The following is a 14,588-nucleotide window of genomic DNA, read 5'->3' on the forward strand; positions in this document are numbered from 1 at the left end:
GGGCTGGGGCCAACTGCAAGGTAGTGCAACAAGGGGTGACCCCCATCCCGTGGGAGCTGCTTTAAGCCAAGGCTCTAGTGTTTGGCCCCTGCCTGTGCCTGGCCGTGGGCTCTGCCGACCCTTGAATGTGCCCCATTACTGTGGACTCTGGCTCCGTTACTATGGATTACTGGGCGCTCTGCTCACCCTGGCTGCCACCCTGGGCTTGCCTTGCTCACCTTCTTTGGATGGCGGGACGGGGTCGTGCTGGTGAAGACCCCTGTCCTGCTGTTTGTGTTGTCCCCCTCAGCTCCCCATCCTTAGGGAGCAGCTGGCTCTCACCATTTAGGTTTTTTCCTCCTTCCCTTCTCATCTAGCTCTAGCAAAGCAGATAACACTGCAGCACAACTTGTGGAGAAGTCTTTTGAAAAAAGTAAAAAAGCCATGTCGTATTTTGCAGCTGAGTCTTAAAATTATCTTTTAAGGGTAGGAATGCGAAGTATAAGAAATTTCCTCCTGACCCTGGGAGATGGACTCTCTAGAAAAAGCTGGGACTTTAAGAAACAATAGCAAAAAGATTTGCTTTGCAATCATGAAAATTGGCAACGCTTCAGATAAATTTCAAAATAGCAAAAGCTTTACATGCTAACTTTTTATTGAAGTCTCTATTCCTCAAAGATATCCAAATTGTTGGGGGGCCTGTAAACTGGGGTCTACCATCTCCTGTGTTATTGGCATCTTTCTGACTGTTTTAGGGACCTTTGCAAATCTTAAACCACATTTCTCTTTTTTTTTTTTTTTCTTCTCCCTCTTTCCCAGGCCACCACAGAACCCCCAAAAAAGAAACCGGACCCTGTCACTTCAGAGACGGTGGTGATCTGGGGGCTGCGCCTCTGGCAGGTGATTGGTATCTTTGCCATCTTTGTCCTGGCAGTCAGTAAGTCATAATTCTCTGCCTTGCACCAACCACAGCACCACCCCAAGTAGGACTGGTTCCTGGAGGAATACAGACCAGATGGCCATGGAGGTCGCAGGCTGAGGCTCTTTGGTCTCTGGCATCACAAGTCTACACACTGAGGGGGTTTTGCAGTAGGGAAAGGCAGGTGGGATCTTCGAAGGAACCACAGATGGTCCACCATGGCTTCATCTTGGAACATAGTGATCAACAGGTCCTAGCTGGTGGCATCCCAGAGAAGAAATACTGTAGGGCTGTGCCACAACTGGGACTGTGTTCAGCTACAGTACCACATTCAAGCCCGAATGCATGTTATAGCCATGGTCTTGCCCTGTCGCACAACCATACAAACTATATGGGACCTCCTGTGGTGCTGTCCCACATGCTGCCATAAGAAGTCTCAAGAGGTCTGCAGTCACAGCCAGACCTGGCGTTAAGGTCCCTAACTCCAATTCTGGGTGCCAAGACTTTCAACTTGATTCTAGCAGGGCTTTCAAGACTTAAAACCCTCCTTTTTTTGGACCCAGGCATTGGGAAGCCACTGGCTTAGACCTGGTGGTTGCAGGGGGATGGGATCAGACACTCTCCCAACACACTTTGAGGACCTATCTGGGTATGGCCAATTCCCCACCAGAGTGTCTTTGTCCAGCTTCATCCTCCTGCAGCTCACTCTCTGGGAAGAGTATAAGCCAGCTTCACTGTGCATTGCTAACTACTATCATGAGCTTCCTTATGAGAATATCACTTAAGACACTATCAATCAACCCCATCAAAATTCAAAGGAAGGATCTTCTGCTCTTTCCTTGAGCCAACTATAACTTCAGACAAAAAACACAGACCAGTTTGATGCGAGTCAAATGTGATAAATCAGTTTCTTTCCCATCTTCTTGTTACTGTCCAGATTTTTGCAAAGTATATAACTAATTAATTTCTTCCAACAAACAAAGTTACACTGACTCATCGACAATTCCCTTGAGCTTCCTCTTTTTCATGTTAGGGACAGGTGAGCAGAGGGACAGAGCCTGTCCCCAGTCCCTGAAGGTAAATCCCATCAACTTGGAGATCACCTCAAATCCTTACCCACTCCAGGAAGGACATCATGCAGCCATATAGACTTAGATACATCTATATCTTCCAGGCATTTCTTACCATTCTCTTCTCGTTCTGGCTTGTGGCCCTAATTAACTTGTTAATTTTAACTTTTAACTTGTTAAAATTAACTTTGTAAGTAAAACAACGAAGCATTTTAAAGCAGCTGAAGGAAGGTCTGGAGTGCCTTAGCTTTATTCTGCATCACTTCTGCTCTCATTCCTCATAAGCGATGAGCACTCTCCAAAACAGAGTGGCCACGTGCAAGCTCTTGGGGGGAACAGCCACATCCAATGCCAACCCTGACCTACAAGCAGCCGTTGTTTAGAACACGGGTTTGCTGGGCCAGCTCTAAAAACACAGTGTTGTAGACAACTGATTTCTAGTGCTCCCTGTTACTTTTTAATTTGCTGCTAAAACCCCTTCTGGATGTAGCCCTAATCTAATCAAAGAGCCCAGCAGTCTCTGTGGTGTTGTCTCTGCCGATATTGGGGGAATCAAGTCACTTCTTGTTGCCACAGCCACCTCTTCAGCTGCTGTAGGTGGCCTCTATCAGTCCTTCCCTGATAGCCCTCCTGTTATGTACCCATGCTCTGTTTAAACCAGCCATTCACATTTTCAAAGCAAGTACAAGCATTTTCCTGTTTTCTTTTCCCCTCATTGCAAACACCTCATCCTACACCCAAAGTCTGAGGGGTAACTACTACAACTTGCCTGCTCTCCATCAGTGAAGCTTATGCTAATTCATCACATGCCACAACACCCTTTGCAAACAATCACATGAAACTCCACCGAGCAAAGTAAACCTGGCCAAATATTTAACCCTAGTGACTCCATACACCACGTGAAATAGGCATCAAAATTAACAGCAGGAGCTTTAGAATGCAAGTAGACTAGTGAAAGGGTTTATGTAGCTTGTTTTCCTTGGCTCAGGGGCATCAAATTGCAAAGAAATTTTTACCCCAGTAGGTCTGACTGTTTTGTTGTTCATTAGAAATTGGCTCTGGCAATACCAGCTTATTTAGGGTTAGAAGCATAGAAAGGCTGCCATGCTGGCAAACCAACACATGAGATGGTGCACTGCTTGTGGAAGAGAAACTAAGGTTTTTTTGGTTACCTAAAAATATCAGTAGCAAGATGCAAACACCCATGAAAATTTACTCATCAAGTGACAGCACAGAAATGAAATGTAGCGTAGAAAACAACATATAAAGAAAGTTACAGCCTAGTTATTTAAAGTGCTGAAAGCAGTGAATTATGAGAAACGAAAAAACTTGTAAGGATCTGTGTTTAGACAAGCAAACAAATAGGTTATGTGCAATTCAGTAACTTCTGCTTTAAGGTTCGAGTCCTCACTAACACATACAGGCAGTTCAACAAAATCAGACCATTATGTCAGCCTGCTACAGATACATATTACTGGAGGAGCAGGAAAGCATTTGCTAGGAGATCACAGGGTTTTGAGTTGCTGAAACACAGAGTGATAAATAGATTCAATGCATCACAGCATGTGATGGAGCCAGTTTATGGCTCTACTGCTCTGTTACAGCCTTTTTGTTTGAAGAAGCTTTCTTTCAATGAGCAGAGGGGATTGGAAAGCAACTGTACCAGCTCAGTCAGCTTTACGAAAACAGCAAGTATTTGGTGAAGACAGCAACTATTAACCAAGTCTGTGATCCAAGTCAAAACAAGGCAGGTTTAAACTTAATGACATTAGAATAACACAATCGTACAATCGGTTCTCACCAATTTGTCACATCTTGCTCCAGTAACATCATCCTCCTCCTTTGCTTTGTGATCCCCAAAGCACTGATGGTTCCCCAGCTTTACCAGCAGAGCTTTAACTCTCAGGAGCAGACACAGGTTTTACTGTGAGTGAGCTCTTGGAAGCTGCCTTGGTACCAGTCCGCAAAACTAGGCAACGTTCTACTTCGCTAATGGGACAAGAGCTGGAGAAAAGCTTTAGTGTGGCTTCCTTTTTCTGGTTCCAGGAGCACCTTCCCAGGCAGAGCAAGAGGGTAGCACAACCTTCTAACAACACTAACCCTCTACACCAGGAGACAGAAGAGCATCCTTGCCGGAGCTTCTCAGGGCCTGCAGGTGATCCCATGGGCTTACCATCTCACCTTGTTATCAAGGCTTTAAGGGTGTGTCTACTTTGTCACATGCATTCAGGTGAGGAGTAAATGAGGAGAGATGCTTTTAAAGTTAATGCCCCTAGCTACTTTCCTGTAGGTCGAAATGGAAAGAGAAGATAGTTGCTCCAGAAAGGCATGGTCCCAGATATGCGTGATAATTGCTAAGGGCAGACACAGGACCAAACTAGAGTACCCTCCTGAAATACACCGAGCATAGACCGCAGATCCTCCACGCTCTTCCAGCCCCCAAACCTGCTCCTGCTGAGTGACAGGACTTGCAAATATAGATATGATCTAGGTGTGGTTTCCAACTCTTGCTTTTAGCAGCTTCCACAAGATGGCATCATCACATAATGTAAGGCAGAAAAAATGGCCAAATCCAAAAGTCTCTTACATTTCCTTATTTAATGAAAAAAACCATCAAACAAAAAAACCCCTACATAAAGGCATCTTATATGTCAACACACACCACCGAAATGGGAAAAAAGTCTCTGGGGAGATCTTCTGACTCATAAAAAGGTTTTGGGGCAGGTTACAAACCAAAGGGGGCAACTCCTAGCTCTACCCAGCAGAGACCAGAAGAGATGAAAAGTTTGCACCCCTGTTAGCAGAAGGCTTTTCTGTCTCTCCTGCAACAATTGACAGCCAGCTTTCTCAGATACCATATGAAAACATCTCTCTGTCAGACCCACCCATCTCTATCTTTTTCCTTTGTTTCTGCTCTGTGATAGGTTATGTCACAAGAGAAACAAAACTTTGGGAGTAAACCAGCCCACACTAGAAAATATAACTTAGCACCACATGCAGAGCATCGATCAGGTGATGCTGGAGACATAACTCTCATGGATGTGTGTATCATTACACAATTCTTACTCATCTATTAAAATACCAGGAATGTCAAATCTTTTTGCTACAACTGGAGAAGGCACATGAGAGCTCATTTTTAAAGCAGACACAACCTCTGCAGGGAAAAATCTGTAAAGAAAGGGAAGAAAAAGAAAGTTTCTCAGGTTCGACACACAACAGGTCAACTCACTGTTCCTCCTCTGCCCCCAAGATTTTAGCTCAGTCATTTTGTCCTTTGTTAAAGGAAACCTTCCCTTTTGGGTATTTGAATCAGGTAAAGCAAGGCAGGCCATCAGGCTGGCGAGTGTCCCAACAGTGTGCCTTGAAATCCTTATCAGGGCTGCCTTGCAGCACCTGGCATAATTCCATAATTCAGCTCCTCTGGATTGCTCCTGTGAGCGCTGGTCGATAAGAGACAAGACCCCTTGCAGGCAGGAGCAGAGGCAATGGTTGCACCTGTCTGTCTCTTTCTTGGAAAGACTTTGATGAGACAACAACAGACAACTAAAATAAGATTAGCTGTCAGGAGGATTTGATTCACTCAAGAGCACTGCTATCTGGTTTCTTGGTCACGCTTTTTTGCTGCTTTTTTTTTTTTTGTCCTGTGAAAGCTGTAAATAGGGAACTGAGGCCCAACACTATCACCCTGGTGGGATGGACTTGAGTCATAACCTTGGCATCTTGCACAGCCTGTTTCATCCACAAAGGCTGAGGACTTTGCACCAGAAGTATTACCCTTTGCAAACTGCAGTGCTGTAATGGAGGAGGGGGTGGCCCTGATCCATCCCTGGAAAAGCCAGCAGCTGGCCCAAGGCTTGCCCAGTGTGCTCTCCATTGACTCCCCCTTTTCTTCGGCATAACAACCACCATCAACAACTTTAAGCAGCTCTGTGGGCTGTTTGTTTTCCTCTTTGGATGTTACTTCGGTTTCAAGGTCTGCTGGTTTCCTTGTTTACAAACACCCCCAGGTCTTTTGACAGCAACCCCCCAGGGAGGATGCGGGCAGCACCTCTTTGAGTAACGCCCCGCTGATTTCTGCAGAAGCAATCCAACAACTGGGTCTGGACGCAGGGCAAAATGCATCCATCCCTGCTGGCATATCCCTCTGGAGTGAAAGGCATGGATAGGGGGGAGAGGGCCTGAAGAGGGCGACGGGAGTAGGGACAGTGCTGGGAAGACGAAGCAATGCCTCTCAGCTCCTGCCCAGAGTCCTCCTTCTTCTATATCATTCCAGCTTAATTTAGAGTGTCAACCAGATGTATTTCAGGTACCACAGGCAAGGAAAGACCCCTTTCCTTATCACCCTGTTTTGAATACTCTGTTGAATGGAGAAAGTGAGGGAGAAGGTAGGATGGAACTGTAGCAGGAGGTCCCCACGTGGGGCGGGGATACAGCAGAGCTGTTACTGCATCCCACTGCCTTGTTCCAGGCGTGAGCTCATGCCTTGTGCTCAACTCAAACTGAAAAGCAAATTGGCTTTGGATGATATCTAGTTATCATGGCAAGGAACTCCTGAGCTACCTTTAGACCACCTTGTGTCCATGAGTGGTGGGCCTTTAATGCATTGGGTGCTGGTGTTTTAGTGGCACCAGAACAGCTCTGGAGCCATGGAAACAGGTTTGCATATCCTTACATGTAGTCCACACCAGGTCTAGTACTACTGGGAAGTAGGGCTTATCTGGATGAGGAGTGACAAAGTAGTGGGCTAAAGCAGAAGCTGATTGCAAAAGTAGGAGGCTCAGTTCTGATCTTTTTCCCCTACCTTTGTGTCCTTCTACAACACCTACCAGAGATGCTTTCCCATTCTCACCTATGCCAGTCAAATAGTAACATGTAGCCCCAGACATGAGCATCAGTAATTTTTCTCCTGACATATAACCACAGACATGAAAGCTTAAAGAAGCAGGTCTGTCATCAGAAGGGATGTTTGGGAGTCATGAATGCAAAGCTTTTGCTTATCTGCCTGTGTAAACTGGGAGTCTTTCCTTTGAACCTGTCAAGGGTTCAAGAGGAGTATAAAATAGTGTGAGAGTACAAGGCAGGGAGGCTCACACTCAACAAACATGTTCCCAGGAATCAAGTATTACTTAATGAGCATCAACAAAGCTGTTAAACATCTTGAATGCAATTAACTGAGCGCAGTTTAATTTGAAGTGTTAGAGGTTTTATTTATCAACTTGCTGCGGGTGTTGAAGTATAACTGCCAGGCAAAAGATTTACACTATTAAATAACCATTACTTTTTGGATGGCAAAACTACCCAGATGTTTCCATTAATGTGCAGAATTTCCAGTGAGGCATTGATAATTTAGGCTGGCTCAGGGAAGCTTCACATGGTGCTTTCTGACAGAGACTTTAGCCATCTATCTTCAAACGCTGCATCGCCAGCAGCCCAGCATATGAGAAATACTCATCAGGGTGCACAGAATAATACATGCAGAGATGGATGTGGGGGTTGGGGGGAGCACTGTCCTCTATCACAGAGGACATCACTTGGGACAAGGGATGGCTCTTACATGGGGACAATAGGTTGAGCCCCTCTTTTGCCCACAGCCCAAGTTCTGACACGGAAACCTCTCATCCCCCGTGAGACATTTTCTTCTGGGTTAGAGCTGTTCTGCAGTTGTGTGCCTACAAAATAGCCCAAGCCCCCAGACTTACTGGCACCAGCATATGTAGATCAAGCTGAGCACAAAACAGGGTGCTTAAGAGAAAAGTTAAGTGCCTTTTACAAAGGAAGGACAATTTTTTAAGTACTCCAATTAATAACAAGTAAATATTCTTTCTTGTTGATTATTTTGATAACAAATAACCTATGCTGTTCTTGTTTTGTACTATAGTGTTATCTTAAACTTCCATTTCTGTGCATGCTCACACAGACACAAACACACACCCAAGGCTACTACAAAATTAGTTGCTGTGATCCAAAAAGCATTGGAGATGCCATTGCCTGAGGCTGGCTTACCTTAAATGTGACAGCTATCAGGTCACATAGAGGGGGCTGTGTCTGGAATCTGCAAGGGGAAGACCATGGTGGGGCTCCAAAATAGCTCCTCCGTGTGGGTGTTCCCACCAGCTGGAAGCCTAACCTACCTCTTTATCCTCCCTCCTAGTCGGTGGCCATTCACGCTCAAGGCAACGGGGTGATGGAACGCGCAGATAGACTCTGGCCCAAGGTGTGCTTGAGATCTGCGTGGGCCAAGTGAATATCACTTCTGTATGGCTTTATGGACCTGAAAATGAAGTCAGATTTGCAGCCTTCCTGGGCAAACCCACGTTGTTAACTCTTCATGTTCTGATTTATTATTACTATTGTTATTTCAATAGACCATCATCATTTGAATTCCCATTTGCCCTTTGTGTGCAATTTCATGCATGACCCTGTGCGTTTTCTCTACCCAGTGCGGAGAACAGGCACTAGCCACAATCTCACACAAAACCCAACACCAAACAGTAGGGATTTTTCAGATTCCCAGGGCAGGGTAAATAACAGCCCAAATCCCTGCTTCTCAGCTGGTGTAAATGAATGTAGGTAGCAGCCATATGTTGCTTGCAATTAATTATGAGTTGAAATCTGTGTGTATCCGTAGGACAGGACTACATGAGGTCTGGGGGTAGACGGGTCTGAGCTGCGCACATTAGATCCAGATGGTTTTGATCTTCCAAAGTCACAAGATTAGCTGTGGGTGTTGGGATCCTGGGATTAGTTGCTAGCTCTGGTTTGACAGAAAAGACAGGCGCAGCTTATTGACTATTTTTTGAATAAATGCCTGACAAGAGGTGTTTCTCCTTGTTACCGAACAGTCATCCTTAGATATTGCCTCACATAGCTGCAGTGCTGGCTCCTCCTTGTGACAGCTCCTCTCCCTGCATGGCGGCAATGGAGAGGGTTCAGTCCCAAACCTCTCACCCCCTGGGATGGTAAATCCCACTCCTGCTCCCAGCCTTTAGGATGGGATGGTGGAAAAAGAAGGTTTGAGAGCTCCACCCTAGCCTTCGTAGCTATTGCACCAGGCATGGAAGATCCCAAGAATGAGACAGAAAGCATAAGCAATCAGGAGCGCTTTTAAATTAGGGTTTGTGTTAATTAACAGCTCAGATTGCCAGACAGAACTTCTAATATGGACTTCATCGCTATGATTCATCTCACCTACCTAGAGACACCTTTAGTTGTCTACCTAAGGATGAGATGACCTGTGTCCTCACGTGCCCTGGATACCCTGTCTGGATCTACAGGGATGCTCCAGGGAGCTCCCAGTGACTACCTGCTTCTTTTTGTCCCATACAACAATTCCTAGGCCAGAAATCTAACTTTGCTCAGACCAAAATTTCCTAAGGAAACATTTGTTCTGATGAGAGCTCCAACCCTAACCCATATTTTTCACTGGTGAGCTCAGAATAAATACAAAGTGGCTGCTGTTAAAGCTTTCCTTCTTGCCAGTAGACAGGAGAATAAAAAAATAAAAATAACAAAAAGAAGTGGAAGGAGCCATGCAGGGAGTTAGCTGAATCCATTCAAACAAAATGCAGTGAATGCAAGCAGAAACAAGGATCTATGGTTGGGATAAAGGAATATAGATAGACCTTAACTGTAGAATAAACAAACATTCAGTGATTGAATCATAATTGGTAAAATTCAGTAACTATTATCAGAACAAAGCAAGCAGTTAAACAAAACAGTTCAGGGTAAAGATGCAGTATGGAGTTCTTTGAATGTATTAGCACGGGTTAGTGAGAGGTAGGAAGGTTTTCTGACCTCTGTATGCCATCCTGGTGAGATGCTTGTGCCTATGTATGAAAACAAATGCTGAAAAAACAAAGGCTTGCAGGAAAAAAACCCCACCAGCAATCCTCACCTCTGTTCAATGCCTGAAGAAAGGTCTTCAGACAGGAATCTCACCGACGGCACTTTGTTTAGCTTGTTGGAGAGAAGATCAGGTCACTTGATTGCAGCATTGAAGGACTTTAGAAAGAAAAGAGAAAAAAAGTATTAAAGAACTTTATCGTCTAGTGGATAGAAGTGAAAGCAGAGTCTGGAAATTAAAACCAGGTTAATTCAAATGAGAATTTGAGAAATAAATGTGGCAGGGAGGGTGATTAAACATTGCCACACTCTCCACCCCTTAACAGCTCTCCCCAGAGTAAGGTAGGATTTATTCCAACACAAGTTATTTCACTCAGGCAGTAATTAAACATAATAACCTGTGATGTGCAGAGGTCAGATGATGCGATCTAATGGTGTGGACAGACCCTCATTTCCAGACACCAGGAAAATATCACGTGTAGAGGCATAGTTAAGCTTGATGGCTGAGCAAATACTGGAGCGGCCCTGACCCCTTGCAGCCCTTCTTTCAGCTTTTACAAAGGACATACTTAAAAACATGTTTTGCCTGAAGTCATATTGGCACAACTATTGGGACTACAGTCTAGATCTCTTCATTCTTTGGCTCCCATTTTTGCTTTCTAGGAAATTAGTACACTAATCCAAGTACTAGATTTCTATTGAAAGAATAGCCATAGAGTAGGATAAAATACAGGACTGAGAAGCGTCTTGAGAGGGCATCTAATTAATCTCCAACCTGGACTTTAAATCTGACATTTTTACCATCGACAACTCTCTCTTTTCCAGAAGCAAGCAGATCCTGAGTCCCCATTGCCGCAACCCAATCCCAAGCCTGCGCCACAGCGAGGATGCAGTTACGTGCCCTGTGCGTAGATGGCTGCACACCCTTTAGAGGGAAAGCCTCTTTCTTCTGAAGCACTAGTATCTCAGCAATAGCTCTAGTACCAGCGGTGGCATCTTTAAATGAGGTGGTTCAGGCACCACCAGCAGCAGCAGCATCCTCTCGGCATCTGAGCACTCAGGGTGGACCAGTCCTACAAGCAGCCACCCAAGCACTAATTAATTTACTTAAGAGTTTAGCAGCCCTCACTGGTCATTCCATTATCACAATTAGCCTGTTATTAACACTGCCCTGAGTAGCTTGAACAGCCAAAAGATGCTAGCTCTTTCCTTAAAGCATCATTGTAGTAATATAGTAAGCAACTCTCCAGGCTTCTCAAAGAGCATTTAAACACAAGCGCTGCAGTTAACTTGCCATTGAATACATCTGCATTAATTGCTTGCATTATTAACAACGGAATGGCTGCCTAATTAACTCAGAGCAGCACAGGCTACTTTGCTAAATGTTAATTAAATGCTTCATTGGCAGACTGTATTTTTTCAGCTTCAAAGGGAACAAACCTACTGTGTATTGCAGCCAATTTCCATTCAATTTATAAAACCATTCAGTTCTCAATCATAGCCTTGCTGAAATATTACACCATGCAGTCTCTGGAGAAGATATTTCATTTACATCGTTCCTGGCTCCTAGGAGAACCAAGTTTTTCTTTCCTTCTTTTTGGTTGTTGGGGTTTTTCTTTTTTTTTTTTTTTTTTTTTTTTTTTTTTTTTTTTAAATTTACTGCCCAGCTAAACTAGAAGCAACTGTTACTGTTGATGAGCTAAATTCACTTAAGTGAACAGAAAAAAAGAGACCAGCAACAGGGTAACTTGGCCACACGGATATTTAGTTTAAGCCAATAGAGCTCCTTTCATGGTCTTTTGCATATACTCTTAGCTTGCTTCAATTACGGAACAAACTATTTTAGTTTAAGCCAGTGGGAGTAAACACACAGCCCTTATTTAGTCACAAGCATCTCATTGTTTGTGGTGGAAATTACGTGTTTAACATTTGGTCGGTTACTGTACTTCAGATGAGAGGTTTTTGGGCCATTTCTCAGCTCCTCCAGCCTGAATAGTATTGAATATGAATATTAGGAAGACATTGCCTCCTGTAAAAATAATGAAAACATGCTAAAAATCCAGAAAGGAGCAAGCCTCAGAGTTCTTCATTATTTCCCAAGTATTTTCATATATGCTGAAGAATGAAAATATATAATTTACAATACCTTTTTTTTCATCAAAGATAGAAAAAAAGTTGACTCCTTTAAAACACCCATTTCATAAAGGACCACCAAGAATTTGTTTCCTCCTTGAAAAATTACATTTCACACAATCAGCCTGGCAGAAACAATGAAAAATTATTTGATATGTTGTCAGCTTGAATCTTTGGTGCGGAAAGAGAACACCACGTGCAGAATCAGACCTGACTTTTTAATTTTAAAACAGAAATGGTCCTTCAGAATAGGTGGCTGAATTCAACCATGTATGTCAGGTAACTGAAAAGGAAAAAAAAAATAGGTGAGAAAATGATTTTTAGAAGCCAAACAGCAAAGCAATCCACAGCATGTTATTGAAAAAGAAAAGGCCTGTATTCCGAATTGTGCAGTTCACGGAAGATGCTTATTATCACAGTATCACAAGGTCATATATTATTAATACAGAAAAGCTGAGAAAATTGAGAGAATTTAAAATTACTCCACTACATTTTGTTGCACAGGGTGTTTATTCTGCTCCTTTACATAGTTTGACAGCAGAGAAAACATGAGTAACATCACCATTCCAAGACTTGATGGTGAATATTTTCATGGACCTTCCATGGTGCTAATGGGGCGCTGATACATCTTACAGAGATTGCTTTAAGGTCATCATAGCATCGGACAGGCAATAGTTTATTCAGGCTGCATTTTGGAAGCCTTCTCGACAACTAAAATGAAAGTTGAAATTCTGGAAAGGAAAAGGAGACCCACAGCATGAAAAAAAGGGACTAAATATTGCTTGACAGCAGTGTGAATAAAGCATTCACCTGGGGAATAAGAGAATTGGTGAATGTTTAATATAAAACAGACATTCAAGGCTTGAAGTCAGGTCTGCCAGAAGAAAAGCATAACAACAAATTCTCAGGTTACATCTAAGCTAACTGATCCCTCAGATACTTCATCCTGTGGATCTAGAATCAAAAGTGATCAAGTTATCACTATTCAACTGAGTTGGAATTAATATTCCTGCACATATTCATACCCCAAACAAAAACTTTTAGTTTAAGCTACATTCATTGTACATATAACCTTCATGGAGGTTTTTAGTTTTGGGTGTTTTTTTTTTTTTATATTATAATTCTCTACCCTGAGAACATGGGTCCATCAGTTAATGTGCTCAACTGATGCCATGTCACCTACTAAACTTTGGTAAGAGTGTTGCTTTGATGTTTAACTCTCATGGAAGAGAGTACAGTCCAATTCTTGATCTGTTATCTTATAGGAATGGATATTTTTAAACAGCAATCCTCATTACCAACCATCCTCACATGATGGCTAATTGTAACCTGTGTCCGACACAGCCAAGTTGTTGGTGATGGTGCAGGTCTGAGGTGAAACCAGAAAGTCATGTCCATGGATCAAGGTCTGGGTCAATGGGACACATGACCAGGCATGGGCACAGCTACAACATCCACTGCAGCGGACCTCCAGTGGGGGTCAGGAACGATAGCATCAGCATGCGAGTCACTCCAAATGAAGAAAAGGCAAGCCTCCACTGAGGTTTCTTCTATCTCCTCCTTTGAAGGCCATCAGCAGCATTACTTCTCATCTGGCCCTGAACCCAGGCAGCCAAACCCCAGAAAGGGAACGGTGGTGAGGATGATCTCAGGACCCTTACAGGCATCTTCAGTTTCCCAGGTTGTCCTCAGAACGAGAAAATCTCCGCTCTTCCAGTGGAAAATAATGTTAAACTTGGCATCAACAAGGGCCCAGGAAACATTAGAGGTTATATTGCTTTCTGGTCACTTGATGGATAAATTATCGTGGAGCAAATATAATCTCACTGACTTGAAGCAGGAAAAAATCATAAAATATCTACTAGGCACAACAGAAATGATGCTAAGATAGCTCCAAACTTCTAATATGCAACAAACATTTCACTCTTAACTTCCAAAGCAGTTAGAAGAGATTCACCTCTTCTAACTTAGGGAGCAGTTCACATGCCTAAATGTAGATCTCTGATGTCATTTGGGAAGCCTTAGGGCACGTTGTCCAGCCTCTGGCTCTCACTCCAGGGGATCACAGCTCTTCCACTGTCCTGCATCAGACTGCGCATTCCAGGCTCTTTTCGTAGTTAATGGGCAGAAAGGCAGCTGCAAAGGATGATTTATTTGGCATACCTTAGATTTCTGTTTTAAGATGAGATTAATCACCCTGTAGAGATCCTTCTTTCTCTCCATCAGTGATAAAGGGAGCCTGGAGTGACTGTTGGAGACCACACTCTCTAGTTCTGAGAAACACAAACCAGAGCAGATGAATTCCACCCACTCTGTCTCCTGTGTCTGATCTGGAGGGAAAAGGAAAGATATCAAACAGGCAATAACTTCCTACTAGCAATGAAATGATCATTCCTGGCACCAGTTAGTGTCCTAAAGCCCCTGTACCAAAATCTTATTCACTAGTCTATTCTTTTAAAAAGACAATAGCATTCAGTCCAATACTTAGCCCCTTGCATGGGTTGAACCTCACACTAAGCACAGCTTGCAAGGCGGGTGGAGATAGGAATAATACTGTATTATTTTCACATAAGCCTCTTGCTCCGGTGGCTGGTTATGAATCATTTCACATCCCAAGGCAACATAAGTCGCCAGTACCTCAGTGT

General features: G+C 43.6%; 1 protein-coding gene across 2 annotated transcripts in view; it reads left to right on the forward strand.

Moving 5' to 3' along the window:
* TMIE (transmembrane inner ear) overlaps positions 1-14,588 on the forward strand; it is a 36,047-nt gene that overhangs the window by 12,721 nt on the left and 8,738 nt on the right. For both annotated transcript variants that reach the window (XM_030010550.2, XM_041122750.1), the window contains exon 2: positions 799-916. In XM_030010550.2, coding sequence (XP_029866410.1) covers positions 799-916 — 118 coding nt within the window. The remainder of the gene's footprint in view (positions 1-798; positions 917-14,588) is intronic.

Source organism: Aquila chrysaetos, chromosome 3, assembly GCF_900496995.4.
Source record: "Aquila chrysaetos chrysaetos chromosome 3, bAquChr1.4, whole genome shotgun sequence".
NCBI classification, from domain to species: domain Eukaryota; kingdom Metazoa; phylum Chordata; class Aves; order Accipitriformes; family Accipitridae; genus Aquila; species Aquila chrysaetos.